Here is a 19,152-nt window from a genome sequence, read left to right as displayed (position 1 = left end):
CACTGTTCAACCCACTTCATACTGGCTTGCATCTGCATTACTCCATCAAAAAAGCTCTCCAAAAGGTAACCAAAAATTTCTGCTATGTTCATCATTTAAAACATCCTTCTCTTGGCTTTCAGCAACGCTGACACTTCCATCTTCTGGGAACAAGTCCTCTCTTGGCTGCCATGATACCACATTCTCCCACTCCCTCCCTGGGCTCCAGCCCTCTTTCCAGTTCCCGGAGTGTAACAAGGTCCCTGCAAGGGAGTCTTTTTACACACAGTCCCCTCCGCCTGGAACACTCCAGGACTGCTAATTGTCTCACACCAGCTCCTACTGAAGCTTTAGACCAACACTGCGCAAACTTCAATGTATACCTGGGGACCTTATTAAAATGCAGGGTCAGATTCAGCAGGTCTGGGGTGGGACCCAGGACTGTGCATTTCTGATAAGCTCCCAGGTGGTGCTCCAACAAACCATTCATGGACCACATTTTGAACAGCAAGGTTTTATCTCTTTGCTCAAATCACTTTTTTGGGAAAATTTTCTCTGATTCCAGCTTACCAACACTCCTGATTGAGTCAAGTGTCCACAATTCATACTGTCACTGTACCGTGTAACTTTCTATACCAGCTTTTGCTTATCTTTATAACCGGCATCCATCCTCCTTCCTCCCAACCCCCTACACCTACCTAGTGCCTGGCATGTTTCATTCCTGAGAAACGAATGAACAAAGTCTATTGAGCCAGCCCCCAACCCAGGCCGAGTCACCTCCCTGCACGCTGCTGCACATCACAGGGTTCACTGCCCTGAGCGCAGCTCCTGCAGAAATCCAGCTCATCTGGGGTTAGTCCTCTGAAAGATTTTCTCTTCCTGCCAGGATCCACTCATGTGGGGTCTGCAGAACTATGGCAGGAGAGTCATTAATTCCATACACAGCCTACCAGTACTCCAGATTTTCTTGTGCCGAGAGGAAAGCAAGCAAATCCTGGTGAAGGTGGTCAGACCCTCACCTCCTACCCTGGAGTGAGGACTGGCACCAAGAAGGGTAGAAGCAGGATGAAAAGACAAAAACACGGAGTACATTAAGATCTTCTTCCGTGCAAAATTCATTGTTTAGATTCCCATAAAATTCATTATTTTCTTACATTTAGGAAGATAATTTAGACTAAAAATACTGCAGGGAAAATTATATAAGTTAATGGCTGAATACAACAGCTAGAACATTTGCATGAAATAACTTGTGATGGGGATTATAATGGAAGAGCTTAATTGCATAAAACACATGACACTCAGAAGCGCTGCCACGGTTGCTAAGAGAACTGCCTGGAAAAAGTGCCAAAGCAAAAACTAAAAATAAACAAATAAAACGCAGTTTGAGATAAAACCCCATGGATGTCATTTCTCTTGACTACTAACACATGAAAATAGTCATAGCACATAGTAACAGAAATAACAAGATCTTAATGCTTGATTAAAATACTAATAATATAATACCTTAGAGAAAATTACTGATCTCTAAATAAAAAGTTTCAAATACATTTAAGGGAAGAGGTAATTTATTTTTATTTTTTTAATTTTCATTGTTTAAATTTTTGTATTACTCAATGCATTTATTACATTTATAGTTGCACAATGTTCATCACAATCCAATTTTATAGGCTTTCCATCCCACTAATTTATTTTTAAATAGAAATTTTTTTTCTCAATTCTGTTTGATAAACCTATCAGTATATTCAGTGTAAAAATGGTGACATTTTAGAAAACATATTATGTGCTTAAAATTTTTCATGTCATTTAATCGTATATTAGAAAGAGATTGTTCTCCCTGAGTCGGGAGGAAGGGGGTGTGACTCTGAAAGATTAGTCCTTAAAATGTAAAACAGCCATAGTTTCATGGCATTTATAATTCAAAGAATATTTAATGAATTATTATAAACAATTTCTTAAAAAAGAACGTAAGTTTTTAAACAGTGTTAAAAGCTTAATTTTTTTTCAGTATTTTTACTGTGTTTTGAATTGTACAGAAAGTACACAGAATTTTCTAAAAGTACAAATCTGGGAGAGTGTATTTCTTGGTCAAATTTTTCAACATCTTAACTGATTTTCCAAAGCACACAACCGTATGCAACACTACATCTTAAAATAATGCAGTTCCAGTTCTATTTAAAACAGTAATTATTTTCATTATTTATCATCCTGAAATTTCCTTAAGTTATTAATTATTATCCCTAAAATGCATTTTTCTGAATTTAGAATAACATTTACTCTTGGTACTTTGCCTGATACTAGATGTCATTTAAAATCAATTTTTTAAAACATAGTATCAACCCTAAAGAATAGACAAAATAGGGCACAGATTCATTTTAGTGAACCTGTAGCTTCAAACAGAACTTTCCAAGTGAATTACGAGTTATGTCTTTGAAAGTTCTGCCTATGGGGTCAAGGTGTAACACAGCTTTATTATGTAATTCCTCCCAAAGAAGAGATGGGAGCTGAGTCCAAGGAGCCATGAATTTGGAAGGACCAGATCCCTTGCAACTGTGGGTAGTTGTGATCTGAGCAATAATAATAGCAAGAGAGAAAGGAAGGCTGGAGGAGACAAACTCTGTTCTGCAAATAGGCGCACTGTTGTAAAAAGTGCCTCCAATCACTAGGAAAAAAACCCCCCAAATAATACAGGTTCAGACATGCTTTTGAGCCTTGCCCACAAGATTCAGCCCAATAAACAGAATATTTACTGAGGAAACATAACTCTGTTTAAAAAGAAAAGTAAATGGAAAATAGGATTCACTTCATAAAAGTCACACTGTAATCAAATGGTGGAAACTGAATTATCACCTATTCCACAAAGGAAATAATGCCGGAACACATCAGAATGAATAGAAATAACACCAAAGAAACCTCATGCACACACATAGTTCTTGCCACAAAGAATATTCTTTCCTAAAAAAATGAACAGAAAAATGAAAATTAGTGATAGGGTGAGGGTGGGTTATTTCTCTTCGGGGGAGAAATAAAAGTAGCTAAAAAGACCTGCCAAGGAGGTGAAGCTTATACCCAACTGGTGCCAACCACGCTAATGATGTTCTGTAAGCAAGCTTTTCACTGGCCCAGAATCAAATTCGGAATCACACACATCGGATTTAGTCATTGTTAAACACGGCATGGCTGTATAATACTCCACCTCTTCATGCACTATGCTTTCATTTGACTAATAGTCTCTTAAAGAACATGTGATTTGTGGCGATTTTACGTTGTGGTTGCCGCAAACAAGGCTGAAATAAACATCCTTGAATAGAAGTTTCTGTCTATACATCTTATTATTTCTTTAGGATCATCACTGAGGATCCAGCAGGAAAACAGAAACCACAACAGTTATTTTAGCAGACGGAATTTAATACAGGGAGCTGGTTAAACAGGTTTGGAAGGCTGCAAAAGCTAAAAGAGAGCACAGAGGTGAGAAGAAATAGTAAACACATGAAGCAACTACACTTCTAGGGCTGAACAAACAAAGGAAAGAGGTTGGTTTGTTAGAAACTTAGACACCCAGAGGCCCCTTGCTGAGTTGAGATGGTTTGTTCATAGGAGGGAAGAGGAATGTTCATTAAAAAGACATTCTGCAAAGGAAGAGGAAATGCCTGGCATTCCTCTCCTTCTCCCCTTCCACTTAAAACAAACAACAAGTAACTCTTATGTGCTTCAGTAAAATAATCCAAACAAATACATGAAAAGCAAAAGAATGTTGCCACCATAAATGCTGAAACCCACCAAAATTCTGTAGTGATTTGGAAAGCAATGTATCACTATCTCAAGCAGAAGAGAAAGAAAGAAAGAAAGAAAGAAAGAAAGAAAGAAAGAAAGAAAGAAAGAAAGAAAGAAAGAAAGAAAGAAAGAAAGAAAGAAAGAAAGAAAGAAAGAGAGAAAGAGACAGAAAGACAGACTGACCGGATGAACAAACTATAGGAATTAGGGGGGAAAAGGAAGTCAAATTATACTGGAACATTCTTCAGTTATAAAAGTCATTTCAAGTCAGTCTTATTTTTTAAATGATAGTGGCTGGTGGGTTGGCTGGTTTAAAGCGGGAGAGTCCGGGGTAAGCTCGAGGATGCATGGTTTTGCACACCATATGGTATCTTCTGCTGATGCCTGACTATCTCGGAAAGTAAAAGTGAGGAAACTGAAAGACAGAGATGGAACGAGGCAAGAACCAGCGCTGGGCATCATTAGCAGCCAGTTCACTCAGATTTTGAGGTGTTTAATCTCTCTGAAGCCCTCATACAATTTACATAACCTGACTTCATAAAGCACAAAGAGCTGACTGAAAAATCCACTTGAGCCGACGTGCTGTCTACTCCCCCAAATACTTAGCTGTCAGGTGGCTAAATAAAGGAGCAAAGCCACCCAGCTTCACCGAACGAGCAGCACCAACTAACTCAGATCCAGATGGGTGTGGATGCACAGAGCAACGGAAAGCCACGCTCACTGCTTTCCGTGAACCTGTCGGGCCCACACAGGGCATCCAGCGCCCTGGTGAAGCCGCCTCAGGTCAGCAGGAAGCTCATTACAGGCGGACGGGCCAGGAGACAAGCACTTTCCAGAGTCATTTCCTGTGTGAAAAGCCTGCTGCTGTTCCTGCATTCCTCAGGGTGCATTTCTTCTCATCTCAGAGGATGTTGCTCTTCCCCAGGAAGAGGAAGGACCCAGTTGTTGCTGGACGTGTGGGCTGCGGGCTGTCCCGCATTGTCCGCATGCCTGAGCCTCAGCTGTGGGAACTTGGGATGCAGCTGAGATTCCCAGGCCCGGGACGCTCGGAAGATGAAGCCCTTTAGAGATACAGTAGCTCAGGAGGTTGGAAGGCAGGCAGAAATTATACCCGGAACTTCAACAGCTCCAGTTCCCAGAAACCTGATAGTGTTCTAAAGAAACCTGAAAACGCATTTACTCTGATGGGCTCCCAAAGAGCATGTTTTGTTCTGAAGAGCCTCTCTCTCTTCATTTTATCAAGAAAAGTTTAAGTCCTAAATTACTTTTGTCAACAGGTTATAAAGATCACTTTCACGCAGAGATATTTAACTTGGGCTATGCTTAAAAATTTAATTAGTGTAAAATTTTTGGTGCAAGGAAACACTCATTAACATAAGCTTTCTTTCCTCACAACCTTGAAACTTAAAAGGAATGAAGCTCAAATTAGTAAAATTTCAGAAAAAAAAAAGTCATGCTCCTTTCTCCTTTAACAGACTAAGAACTTTTAGTTAGTTGGGTTTTTTTTTTTTTTTGATAATCCCAAAACACATTTTTTTTTAAAGGTCAGCTATCACATTCACAACTGTTGGTAGTTTTTATACCATATGGGTCAAAAGCAAGGAAGCAACTAATCTGGAAAGAGTCTCTTTCTCTCTAATGCTTTCTCCATTTCTAAAGTAGCTTGCATCTGAAAAAATACAAATGCTGTGTTTTCTATTCTAAGCGGTAAGAGATTTGTAGAAGTTTATTTTTTCTTATTTACTTCTGTTAATTATCATCTATGTCTTATTTTTTAAATGCTTTCACACTTTAATTACTTCCTTTCAAAGGGCAATGGTATACAGAGTTCCCGTTGTGGCGCAGTGGAAATGAATCCAACTAGGGACCATGAGGTTGCAGGTTTGACCCTGGCCTCGCTCAGTGGGTTAAGGATCCGGCGTTGCCTCGAGCTGTAGTGTAGGTCGCAGACACGGCTGGGATCCAGTGTTGCTGTGGCTGTGGTTTAGGACGGTAGCTGTAGCTCCAACTCAACCCCTAGCCTGGGAACCTCCATATGCCACTAGTCCAGCCCTAAAAAGCAAAAAAAAAGAAGCAAAAAACAAAAACAAAAGGCGATGATTTAAAGCTATTTCTCAACCCAGATAAGAATTCCTTTTTTACTCCTACTAAGCATCATAGAGTTAAACTTCACTTTTAGAGTCAATGGATAAAATAAATAAATAAATAAATTACTGGACCCCACGTGACACATTCACTATCATTTGCAATTAAGACTAAAAGTAGATGGTACCAGCCACCAGTCAGTCCAGGGGAGGATTTTTATAAAATGCCTCTGTTCATTCTCTTTCAAACACTTGGAGTGGGGGCAGGAGAAAAATATGGAGGGCCACTGAACTAACATGTAAAGATCCCATTAAAAGGTCTGTTTCCTAAAGCCTGGTAAGCGACAGCGAAGTGACAAACACATCTAGTTTCAGAAATCATATGCACTAAACCCACAAATCAAATGCTACTTTATAAACTGCTGCAAAGTTTAAAAACTTAAAAAAGAACTTCACCTACTTCCAAATTTAGAGGCTGTTTATATGTAAATTCAGGAATGCCAGCATACGGAAAAGCAATGTAAGCAGAAGGTTTGTGTGACATGATTTTTGTTGATTTTCCTGGAAAGGTAAAAGGGCTATGTGGGGACAGTACACTGCATATGACCATTTTACACTTTTAAAGTAACACATTTTAGTTTTGAGACATTGAGGTTTGCATACACTATGTTCTTTCAAGCAAGTCTTTCCAAATCTTTGCTTATATAAGCAGTTGGGAACTGGAATAACTCTCAACTAGTTACGCAATGTTGTCTAGTAACCAGGACGAACTGTTGCCACAACAGCCATGGAGATATCCTCTCTGTATCTGCAAGTTTACTCTCGGTATGTCCTTATATGTTGTCAATATGTTAATATTTTCAGATAGCATGTACAGCCTCCATTTGAAAGTGGTTAACTGTTTTCTTCCTAAAAAAATAGGCTGATGCAACAATATTTCCAAAAAGGAATCCAGGGAACTTTACTGAAAAATGTGACTCTAAAGCACACTCAGGAAAGAGAAGTATATTTCAACACTGTGCCTCTCAGGGTCTTCAGTCTCTTGAGTCAGTTTTCCAGATCCGAGAAAAGAGGACAGCAAAAAAAAAAAAAAAAAAAAGTAAGTCTTTTTTTTCTCTCAGCAGTCCCTCCGGGAAAGTGGTGCAGAGCCAGGAGATAATCTTGGCTATGCTGAGATTACTCAGGGCTGCACCTTACTGTCCCCAGGGAAAGGAGATAGGGAATCCCACAGCTGGCATCCAATCTGTCAGGAAATCCTCTCGGCCCTGCCCTCAAAATATATCCAGCATCAGATGACTTACCACCACCCCTTCTGCCACCACCCTGGACCAAGCGACTACTGCCTCCTGCCTGATGATTTCATTCGCTTCTGAACGCGTCTCTTCGCTGCCCTCCACACGGCACCCGCCCCAGCTCATTCAGAGCGGAGCCAGCGCGACCCTGTTAGACCACGCATCAGACGTGGCCTCCTCTGCAGGAGACCTCGGCTTTCCTCCCTCCTCCCAGCACTGCTCCACCGGCCTGGACAGCCTTCCCAGACTCGCATCCAACCTGCTCCCTTCACTCCTCCAGTTCCCCACTCGAGTGGCACCTTTCATGGGACTCTTGTCCCAGCCAGGCTCTCGAAGTGCACCACCTTTCTCACCTGACTTTCGTGCTATTATACTTTGCGTTGCTTCTCTTGACTACACTAAATGGTCCATCTTTTTCAATCTGTACTTTGCTTCTTCTCCCCCCACCCCATGAGGATACAGAATGTAGGCTTCTCTGGGGCAGGTATTTTCTTGCTACTCAAGAAGTACTAACTGGGAGCCAAAAACATGCGTGAGGGAGTGTGTTCCCAGAATCCTACCACCGCTGCTACCCAGTGAGTCAGGCAGTGTGCGGAGACCCTGCATGAGACGGATGTCCTTGCATTATCGTGGCATGTACTATGTTTTCAATCACTCCTGAGGCATATAATTATTCGTTGCTTTCTTCACCTGGAATTTTCCTATCAAAATCCTACCCATCTCTGGTCAGGTCAAGACTGGTCAAAGGTTTTCTTCCAGAGAAGTCTTCTAGTTTCCTCTAGCCGCTTTGAGGCCTTTTCTGAATACTCCTGTGTCAACCTTACATTTGGCAAAATCATGTACACTTGGCATCTAGGATACTGAAACGGCCACTTACTATTTCTCCCCGGCTAGGCTGTAAGTTTCTTGAGGTCAGGCAGCCAGCCTGACCCCTGTCTTCAGTACCTCACGTAATGCCTCCATGAAGTAGGGCTTAAATATTTTGACTGATGACCTTGACTTTCTTCCATGACGTAACTGCAAATTCTCAGTTTATTGTGAATAATTAATTTAACTGAAAACGATTCCTAATTCTAAAGACAGACATAAACATTACATTCATACTCTATACGGCTGCCAGCAAGAAAACTAGAACACGCTCTCAAATCTCAGAGAAGAGTCCAAGGTTTGGACAGCCGATCAGAGGAACTCTTGCGAGACTGTCCATTTCACTTGGTTCATTTGTGGGACAAATAGGAGTAAAATACTTAGGAATAGGGTTGACCCAAGAAAACAATTTTAGTAATCCTAGAGTACATTAAGGAAATTTTGTTTAGTTAGTATTAAAGAAAACACCACTTTATAGTAGGACACAAGAGAAATCCCTGTCTCGCTTGCCTTTGGGGGAAAGGGGCTGAGGATGTGGGAAGGTCTGGGATACCCCGTGTAGCCACATCACATGTCGATGCTAAGACCAAATGCCCTTGTACAATTCTGATGACAAAACCTTGGTCTGGAGTCCCCACTGTGGCTCAGCAGAAACGAATCTGACTAAGATCCATGAGGACACAGTTTTGATCCCTTGCCTCGCTCAGTGGGTTAAGGATTTGGCATTGCCATGAGCTGTGGTGTACGCAGGTCGCAGACGTGGCTCAGATGTGGCGTTGCTGTGACTGTGGTATAGGCCAGCAGCTACAGCTCCGATTCAACCCCTAGCCTGAGACCCTCACAATGTCATGGGTATGGCCCTAAAAACATGGACGAAGAAAGAAAGAAAGAAAGAAAGAAAGAAAGAAGGAAGGAAGGAAGGAAGGAAGGAAGGAAGGAAGGACCCAAAAAACCAAACACCTTGGTCTATTTCTAATAGAATAAATGAAAACATTAAAAGACTCAATGGGAATCTTGAACTAAATAATCTTTGGAAGATCAGGAGATAACAAGTGACAATGTTATTGGAACAAGATTCAGAAATTTGAGATCAACATTTTTAAACTATGTCTATGTGACAGCCAGTACATCCCTTTACAGAAACATTTTTTTACAACAAAACTTTAAAAATGCAGATTGGTAACAGTTTATTTTGATCCTGAAAGACTGTATCAAATTTCCTGCCTGGCATTAGAGACACAAGTGCAAGCCACACAGACAGCAACTGTGACACTGTATATGCTGGAATGAATTCTCTGTAGTAAGGGGGCATCAGAGCATAGACACCAGTACACACTCATCTCTACATCATCTGGATGTAATATTAAATCAAGTCCAACAGCAACAGAAGCCAACGATTTCTTCTATCATAACGAACCTGCTTTTACAAATTAAGGTCTAAAGAGTGATCTTTTTCTATCTCATCTTGAAGAAAATGAATTTCTAAGGAAACTTTCTTCCAGTCAACAAAAATCAAACAAACAAACTCCCAAAGTGAACAGTAGCCACAATAACGAGAACCAAAACCACCTTTAATTACTGCTTTTTTGAGCTTCCAATACGTCTCCAGGTTTTGAATTTATAACCATATGCAAAGTTCAGACCACAACAGTGGTTCATGCCAAAATCACCTTTACAATGATCCTTGATTTGTTGTGCAGAAGCAAAAGAAAAGCAGCCAATAGTAAGAGGAGATTACAGATTAAGAATTATTTACCACTAGATTAAAAGAAAGGCAAATCAGTACATGATTTCACTTTAGATTTCTAACCACTTGTCTCTGAGCTAAAGCAAGGATACATACATTGAAAATTCAAAGGAAAGCTCTCTAGATAGTATACATAAAAATCTAAATGCACAGTTCCCATTGCAGCTCAATGGAAATGAATCTGACTAGGATCCATGAGGATGCAGGTTCGAACCCTGGCCTCACTCATTAGGTTAAGGATCCAGTGTTGTCCTGAGCTGTGGTGTAGGTCGCAGATGTGGCTCGGATCCCGCGTTGCTGTGGCTGTGGGTAGGCCAGGAGCTGCAGCTCTGATTCGACCCGTAGCCTAGGAACCTCCATGTGCCGTGAATGAGGCCCTAAAATGACCAAAACAAACAAACAAACAAACAAACAAACAAAAAACCCTAAATGCTTTATGAGCATTTATATCTTCAGAAAATGGTATTGGTAAAATAAATAAAATCAGGAGTCTCTATGGCTTGCCTGGAGGCAAGCAGCTAAAACAAACAAACAAAAACTACTTTCCTGGGACTCCACTAGCCAAACCAATTTATAGCAAACGAGTTTTTGTTTTCTGCATTTTCTTGTTTGTTTTTATTTTTATGTGGCATCAAGCACACAACTCAAAGGAACCGTGGGGAATCTTCCTGTAATGCTTGTATATTGGGTTGAGCTGTGGGAAATCACTGGTGCTGGATTGTTTTTGCCTACAAGCTGGCAATTTCAAATAATTTCAGCCTAATGTTATCCCTTATATGGATACTAACTGTCTTCTTTGGTCCTATTATTCTGTTTTGTAACACAACTGCAAACGTGTCATGTGTTTATTATAAGAATTGTCTCCTTGAAATCCCACACACATTGTATTCCTGAGTTAGGGTCGTACAGCGCAGACACTTGACTACAACACTGCTGCATGACCACCCAGGGACAGACACCCTGCTGTCACTTGCTGGGTGGCAGTTATAACCTCCTCCATTGCACCCTATGGAGAACACCTGGGTCGCCCAGGTCAATGAGGCTTTGCAAAGTCTGAAGGGTTCTGGCGGGGAGAGTCTCAGAGCACAGAACAAAGGCTTTTGATGATCTCTGATATCTTCTAGGCCAGAAACACCCAATTGTAGCCTACCAACTACCTCACAAGGAAGCAGCACATCTCAAAACAACCTATCTTTTGCTCCTCTCACTCCTGGAACAAAAACGCAACTCACCAGAATTTGTACATTTCAACAGCATGCCTTTTGAGTAGTTCCTCAAACATAAAGGTATGGAGCACCTACTATAAGCCACTCACTGTGGCAAGAATTCAACGTCTAGTTAATTTTTTATGTCATTAAGTTATTAATGCAGGGAAAAATTTATAAAGTTATTTTTAAGTACAAAGAATGTAGAGATGAGACCACAGATTCACGTAAGGTCCTAGGTCCCCAATGATTCTTGGGCTTCTCTTAGACAATCAGCCCCCACTCGACCCTCTAGCTGATTTCCTGTCTTTGGAACTTCTCACAAGTGATCTAGGAGTCTTCTCTGCCGTGGAACTAACACTGAAAAGACCCTTTAATAAGCAGACTTCTTTCTGGTACACGACAGACTCAAGGTAGGCTAGTCCTCTTCAGAATTCCTCTACACTGAATACAATTCTTGGGATGCACTGCAGAGTCTGCACTGTTGTAATGCCAAGTGTTTGTTGCTTGTTTGTTCTCTCGTTTGGCCATGTATTAATAATTTACCCGACACACTGGACAATGCTGACACCATCCCAGTGGCGTTGCCGAAGACGACACCACTCCTCCCGTTCGATTTAATGTCTGGTCTTGCCCTGACTAGCAGACTCGATGGCAGAGACGATCTGCTTTGCAAGGACTGAGCACAGGCGAAATGAAAAGCTAAACTCTCAAATTTTTGAAGACGTTGGATACACTGAGTAAATAAATTATATGTATATGGTTTTTTTTGAACAGCATTGCAAGTGTTAAAAATACCTCTTAATTCCTGTATTATCCATCAAGATAGATGAACAAAGAGAAATGACTGCTTTTCTTTCAGGTTCTAAGGAGACTAGACATAAGTTTAGCTCCTTTTGAAGGCAATTACCAAAGAAGGAAATCTGCTATGAGACAGCAAGTGAAATGTCACACAAGGGGCGGGCGGGGGGTGGGGGGGGGGGGAAGCACCTTAGGAAATGTGACAATGAGTATGGATTCCACTGTGCTCAAGGTTGTCCAATTAAAGCTTTTGGAAACTGGCGAAGCTCCCCCTTGTGGCTATTTAGATACACTGTAAATACAACTTTTTGTACAAGGCTTTTTCTATGCTGTTCGGCTATTTAGCCCATTTGTTTTCTTCTCTCCCACATACTTTTTAAGGAAAATAGACTGTGCCAAACAATTAAAACACCACTGAAATGCCAAATAAAACTTACTGTAGTAGAATCAAAAGAAAGGATGTCCACAACAGGGGGAGTGGAGGTCTGCAAATCGATTACATCAAGCTTTGGATTAATCTGTGTACACACGTTAAAAAAAACTAATATTAGATTTTTATGCCATAAGAAACCAGACGCCATCTGTAACAATCTAGTGGGTATTTCCTAATATATTCTAAAACTAAAATATATTGGTATATTCACTAATATGGATACAAAAATTTCCAAAAATATTAGTCTATCAAGTCTATCAATATATAAGAAAAGATCATCCTAACCCAGATGAACTTATCCCAGGAATAAAAAGTTGCTTTTACATTCGAAAATAAGTGAGATTCATCTATAAAGGGATTTTAAAAATAAAATAAAATGACCCACCTCAAAAGATGCAGAAAAAACTCCTAGCCAGTTCATTAAGAAAAGGAAATAAAAGCATTAAGAGGTAAGAATTTGAAGAGAAGAAATAGAAATTGTCATTCATATATAATTATATAAAGACATCTCCACAGAAGCTACTGCTAAATCATTAAAACAAATAAGGCAGTTTACTAGATCCAAAATCAATACAGGAAAACCAAGTGTATGTCTGCATTTCAGTACGCAATTAGAAAATGTAAATTTTTTTAAAAAAATCATTTACAATATCATAAAATTTTTAAATACATCAGAAAAAACAAAGATGCATAAGACATCTATGAAAAAAAAATAAAACTCATGTAAAGTCAATAAAGAAGTTTCACATAAATAGAAGGTTGTACCATAAAGAGCTCAGAAGCAGAGCCCTGTATATACAGAAAAGAAATACAAGAGAAAAGCGATGTCACAAGTCAGAAGGGGAAAGATGATTTTTACCTGAGAAAACTAGCTCCATAAATGACCCCTGCCTAATATTATACAAAGATGGACAGCAGATAAATTAGATACCTAGAAGTTATTTAAAACTACAAAATTTATGGGCGTAAATGTAGGAAAATATCTTTCTGGCTTAGGGTAGAGAAAGGCGTCTTAAAAGCTTCGAAAATGAAAACCAGAAGGCAAAAAAAAATTGATCCATCTGATTACATTAAAATTAAGGATTTCTGTTTAACAATGGAAACCACAAAGTTAACAATCAGATAATGGAACAGGAAGAGATTCTATGTCTAAAACTGAAAAAGGACAAATAGCTACAATATATATAAGAAAAACATACTAATCAACGTGCAAAGAATGGCAATCCCAAGTAAAAATTATAATCTAACAGTTATCTAGACTATGGAGAGATTTTCAGAAACATTAGCAGTAATTAGAAAAGGAAAGATTAAAGCAAAATGCTACTTAATACCCATTAGATTGCAAAAGCTAAAAAGCTTAGTGATGCTGACACTGTTTATAGCAACAAAGTTTGTAATGGCAAAAATGAACACAAATCACAGTCAGAAATCCCTAATGTTCATCAAGAGTAGAAGAGATTCACAAATCATGAGAATTACTGCTGCAGTAAATTCACTGGGATCCTATACAGCAGTGAAAATGAATGAAATTCATATGAATCTCAGGATTTTAGGGTTAAGTGAAAAAGCAGACTATAGAAAAATATATGCAGTATGATTCTATTTATATAAAGTTTAAGGGAATTCCCATCGTGGCGCAGTGGAAATGAATCCGACTAGGAACCATGAGGTTGCGGGTTCAATCCCTGACCTTGCTCAGAGGGTTAAGGATTTGGCGTTGCTGTGAGCTGTGGTGTAGGTTGCAGATGCGGCTCGGATCCTGCGTTGCTGTAGCTCTGGTGTAGGCTGGCAGCTATAGCTCCAAATAGACCCCGAGCCTGGGAACCTCCATATGCCGCGGGTGCGGCCCTAAAAAGAGAAGAAAAAAAATTTTTTTAATGAACTTTAAAATTATCCAAAATGAAAAAATATCTAATCACTGATTTAAACATTTATAGTAAAATTAAAAAGAAAAGCAGGGGAATAACCAACTAGGATAGCCACTGACTCTGAGGGTGGTTATTTCAGAATTCAGAGAGAAAAAAAAAAGAGAGAGAGAGAGAGAAAGAAATCACATGATCACTAATTATTTATTGAACATTATGAATACAAAGACGTAAACAAGGGCAGCTTAAGGAGTGGAACTTGGTATCAAATAAATGGTGCCACAAGTAAGTGCCCTGGTGAACCTCAAAGGAGAAACTGTTGACTGAACACTTGGTGAGAAAGGCTTTCCATGGAGGAAACGGAGCCTGAGAGAGTTCCTTTTAAAAAGGTTTAGAAAACAGAGAGAGAGAGACAGAGATGAGGGTACGTGCAGCTCGGGGCATAGAGGCAGAACGCGGACACGATACTTCTGCACAGGGCGGCAGCAAGAGAGGTTGGCGAGGGTCAAATCGTGGGGGTGACGGAACGTGGAAAGGCCCAGAAACACTGGAGGCGCGAATGTGCTTTAAGAAGATTAATCTGACAGGGGCAAGCAGGGTGTCAAGAATAAAGCAGGGAGAACAGTGAGGACAACACTGCAACGGTCAGGGACTGTGGTAAGAAGGGCTGAGCTGATGGTAAGAGGAGTGGAATGATTTAAACAGCACTTATCAGGAGTTCCCCTGTGGCTCAGCTATAATGAATCCGACTAGGATCTATGAGGATGAGGGTTCGATCCCTGGCCTCACTCAGTGGGTTAAGGATGCGGCGTTGCCACGAGCTGTGGTGTAGGTCGCAGACGTGGCTCGAATCCTGCACTGCTGTGGCTGTGGTGTAGGCTGGCAGCTGTGGCTCCAGTTCAACCCCTAGCCTGGGAACCTCCATATGCTGTGAGTATAAACCCCCAAAAGCAAAACAAACAAACAGGTAGATAGATAGCACTTATCAAGTTTGATAGATAGCATTTATCAAGTTTGATGAGTAGAGCTCTAGCTTTGGAAATATTAAGCGTTTTTTATATTTATCCAGCCAGCTGTGTACGAGGCAGAGATGTACACGCCCAATAATTGCCACCCTGCAGTAAAAGAAGGAATCAGAACCATGCAGGAGTATCTGCCCAGCCTGCCAGAACTTATGTTTCTGGCTGCTCCTTGAGCTGAACACACAGCCTCCTTTCTATCAGCTCTGAATCCAGAGTTGAGGCAAAGATGAAACCTGAGGCCGACTCACTTTTCCTTTCAATCTTGAGCTAGATGGCCAGAGGCTGGTTATTCTCTTTTCTCTACTGCCACCTAGTGTAGATATGAAAGTGTTTCCCAATGAGAAATAGAATCTGGTTTTGCCATCTGAAACTGCAGCTGCTCCAAAAGAATCTAAATCACATGGAAATGGTCAGCATCTCTCATAGAGAAATCCTTGAGCTTCGATATCTTGCCGAATTGTGGAAGTTGCTGCCACGTGCGTTAAGATGAAGCAGGAAATTACTACTAAGTAAAAGTTTACGGTCTTCTCCATGATGAACACGTGCTGAGGTAGTGACACGTGCAGTAAAGTTCTTTGCAGGCTAACCTCCAAGAATATTAATAGGACCTTCTAGCTCTCCATTTTGATTAAAGGAAAGAACCCTTCAATAACCACAGTGGCCTTGAAACAGAGGAGGCTGCCTTATGGGAAGCTGAGTTCTCCATCAGCCAGCAAGAGATTCATGCATTCAGGCAAGGGAGGGTGGGGGTACATGACCTCACAGATGCCACCCCACTCTGAGGTTCTGGAGTGTCCATCATGTCGAGGCGTCCATGAGCTCAAACCCTGCTCCTAACAAGTGCTGAAGGACAAGAACCATGCCCATCTCGCGCACTGCGGCATGCTCTGAAGCTAGTACAGGGTCCAACACGTGTTATCTGCTAACAAGATGAAATTAAATTTTGATTCTAATGAAGCACTGCATCAAGATCGTTGAAGGTACAGAAGAGAACCAGAGTGAATGGGTTGAAATTCTCATACCGCCACTTTAAGATTTAACTCACATGCGCCTCAATTTCTCATGGGATACAAATGGTACTTATGTTACAGAGTTTTTAGGATGATTTAATGACAGTTTATGTAAGACAATTAGAATAATGTTGCATATGTTAGATTATTATTACTGCTATTATTATGATAATGTAATCTCTAAAGAACATTTCTAAGGCCCAAAACAATATAGACATATGCCACTGCTAGAACTAAAACACAAAATTGGTAGAAGAGTGGTTATTTTTATCATAAATTATGTTTTCACCTTTATAGAAGGTTGAGATAAAAGCTCAATCTCAGAGTCCAAGACTTAAATGGATCACTTATAGTTTTTAACCATGAATCATGCCCAGACTACTACAAATTATTATTGTTTATATAATAACTATTTGGTTATGTTAGAGGAAGTTTTCCTTCTTGCTGAATATTGTACAGAATTTCCCATGCAATTTACAGACTAAGGTAATCTCAAGTAGCCATTATAAAATTAGGAGCCATCAAAACAATTATTTCATTAACAAATGCTTTTTAACTAACCATAACCCCTTCTTACAATATTCTAGAATTCTCCTGGAAGAGCCATTTTAACGCCTTTCCATCATCAAGGTCTACCACTATCCCTTAGAATGGCTCTATGGCCTCCCACCAAAATATGCAGAATGGTAGGGCACTGCTGGGAGAAAAGTGACAGACACACACACTAAGTTAGCGCCTCCGGAAAGAAGGAAAGCTGGGTTTTGTCTGGGGGCTGGACTGTGCAGTGCAGCTTGTGACGGTCTGAAGAAGACAAAGTCCGCGTGAACAGGTGACGCTCCATTGCACAATCCAGGCAGGGTTAAGACACTTTGTTTGGAAAATGGGCGTCTTCCCCACAAGAAAGAACCTGCTCTTAGGTGTTGATTAAGATGGAGTGCCCGGGCCAGGAGCCTTGCAAAGACTCGAGGTTAGATACGCAGAAAGGCGAGGGAAAGGACTTGGTGCTTCTCGCCTTCTTCCCCGGGGCCTTCTTCTCTCATTTATTCCAAAAGCAATTGGGCGCTCACCCGTTCTGTCCATGTAGGAACTGGTGATTTATATTTGTACTCAGCTGGTTCCCAAGGTCTAAGACGCCAGAACCTTCCAACAAGTGGCGCCATTAAGGCTGGCAAACAAGTGGCTTTTGCAAAAGGCTGAACATTTTTACCCAGAAGACTGAGATTATGCAATGCAGATGAGCCTCATAGAAAACATAATAAAAGACAAATCATAGGAATGCTATGTTATCTTCAAACCCAGAAATGAAATACTTGTGGTTACTGTAAAAAGAGTTAAGGTGGTGAAATTAGATCATTTAGACGCCATTTCTTTCCTATCTTCTAGTGATACATTTTTATTCTTTTAATCAAGAATTCTGACCTCAAAAAAACAGTTGCTAGATTCCAAATATTTCTAAAATAATATATAAGTTGACCTTGCCTAAAGCTCTGAAAAAAATCTAACCCATCAAATTTAGTACTTCAAAGTAAAATTTGCTGATCTTAAATCAACACAGTACAATTTCCATTCTGATTCATACTATTCTATTCTAAGTGATTTTAGAAGTAATAGTCTTTTGTCTCGACGAGGGTTTCACAAACATGAATTTGAAGTCTTTAAAAATAATTCGATATTTAACAATTACTTATTTATAATATTGAAGATGTTCTCTGTCCAGAAAACTTTACACCCTCGCTTTGTTATGAGATTTTAAGGGAAAAACAAAACAAAACAAAACAAAATCCTATCACTTCTCTGGCATTGTATACCACAAAATCTGAATTTTGACGAAGCTAAGTCATATTGCACACTTAATTTAAGTGGAAAATAGGTATAAAGTTTCCAGGTAGTAACTGATATTTACTGAATGTTCAATACTAGTACTTACTGGGCACCTAGTAAAAACCAAGCCTCCTGCTAAACATTTAAAAAATATATATACAGAAAGTGGAGTTGTAAAGAATACAAGTACAATCAGTATCCTGTCAGGACATTTTTCTCATCCCTCTCCTTTATACGAGCCATCTTGAGAGCAGCAAATCATAATTCATTGTTTACGCTTCGGAAGGCAGAACATTAGTTCCTCTAATCATCTGCCGTGACCAAGAAAAGGGAAAGAAATGGATTACAGCTCTTTAAGAACTGGTCCCTGATCCCTTAGGACTGGAAACTGAATGATGTATTCTGACATTCGCTTTCTCAGAAGCAACATTTTCTAAAAATTTCTAGGCAGATAAATGACAGATACGACAATTGCTCCTGCGACTTCATCCCCGTCCCCACTCAGTGAGTATGTGGGGGGGGGGGTGCTTAGGATCACTAAGAAAGTATGCCCAGGCTGACTTTCTTAAGGCAACAAACAAAATTCAGTCCAGCATTCAAGATTCCGTGCAGAGAAACTGAGCTGTAATTCTAAGATGAAAAGCCGCACGTTAATAGATTTTTAAAGTGTGTATGTGAAAAATACGGGTCGAGAGTGGCTCTGCACAGCCTGGGTCACCTTGACCTGGCCATACAATGCAACCCAGCTGGTTTTACTGCCTTCTGGAGGCATTGTCAGAGCAGAGCTACTCAGACTACTTGACATTTTTAAGAAGGCTGGGGCTGAGGGTACATCTCAGAGAAAACGGCCTGAGTCCTCAAGGCGGAGGCCCTGTGATGTCTCCGAAGTTATCACTGAATCCGGAGTAAGGATACAGGCTTCAGCCTACAGCTCTGTCACCTACCTCTCAGCAAAGGCAAGTGGCTGAGCTGATAAGAGGGTAGCAGCAAGGCTGCTGATCAGGCCCAGCTAAGCCACAGAAACAGTAGATAAAAAATACCAAGAGTCAAAAAAAAAAAAAAAAAAAACCAAGAGTCAATAAAACCTGCTTGGGTAAAACAAGAAAAGACAATGCAAAATAAAATATATTTCATGTATATTTTATATGAATGCATGTGAGCACGGGGAATCAACGGACAGGGGAGAGGGACCCAGAGATCATGAGAAGCGGTTTGGAACCACAGCGTGAATAACACGCATGAGGCAGCTGTGAAC

At 40.4% G+C, this 19,152-nt stretch overlaps 1 protein-coding gene across 6 annotated transcripts in view; it reads right to left on the bottom strand.

Moving 5' to 3' along the window:
- Window positions 1-19,152, bottom strand: part of POC1B (POC1 centriolar protein B) — a 90,448-nt gene that overhangs the window by 22,745 nt on the left and 48,551 nt on the right. For 5 of the 6 annotated variants that reach the window (XR_007135970.1, XM_047788321.1, XM_047788318.1 and 2 more), the window contains one exon: window positions 12,184-12,264. The exons of the other annotated variant lie outside the window; for it this stretch is intronic. Coding sequence is in view for 4 of the 5 variants with exons in the window: in XM_047788321.1 (XP_047644277.1) it covers window positions 12,184-12,264 (81 nt within the window). In the remaining variant the exon portion in view is untranslated. The remainder of the gene's footprint in view (window positions 1-12,183; window positions 12,265-19,152) is intronic. 6 annotated transcript variants of the gene reach the window in all.

This window comes from Phacochoerus africanus, chromosome 7, assembly GCF_016906955.1.
Source record: "Phacochoerus africanus isolate WHEZ1 chromosome 7, ROS_Pafr_v1, whole genome shotgun sequence".
NCBI classification, from domain to species: Eukaryota; Metazoa; Chordata; class Mammalia; order Artiodactyla; family Suidae; genus Phacochoerus; species Phacochoerus africanus.
This window is presented reverse-complemented; position numbering and strand designations above follow the sequence as displayed.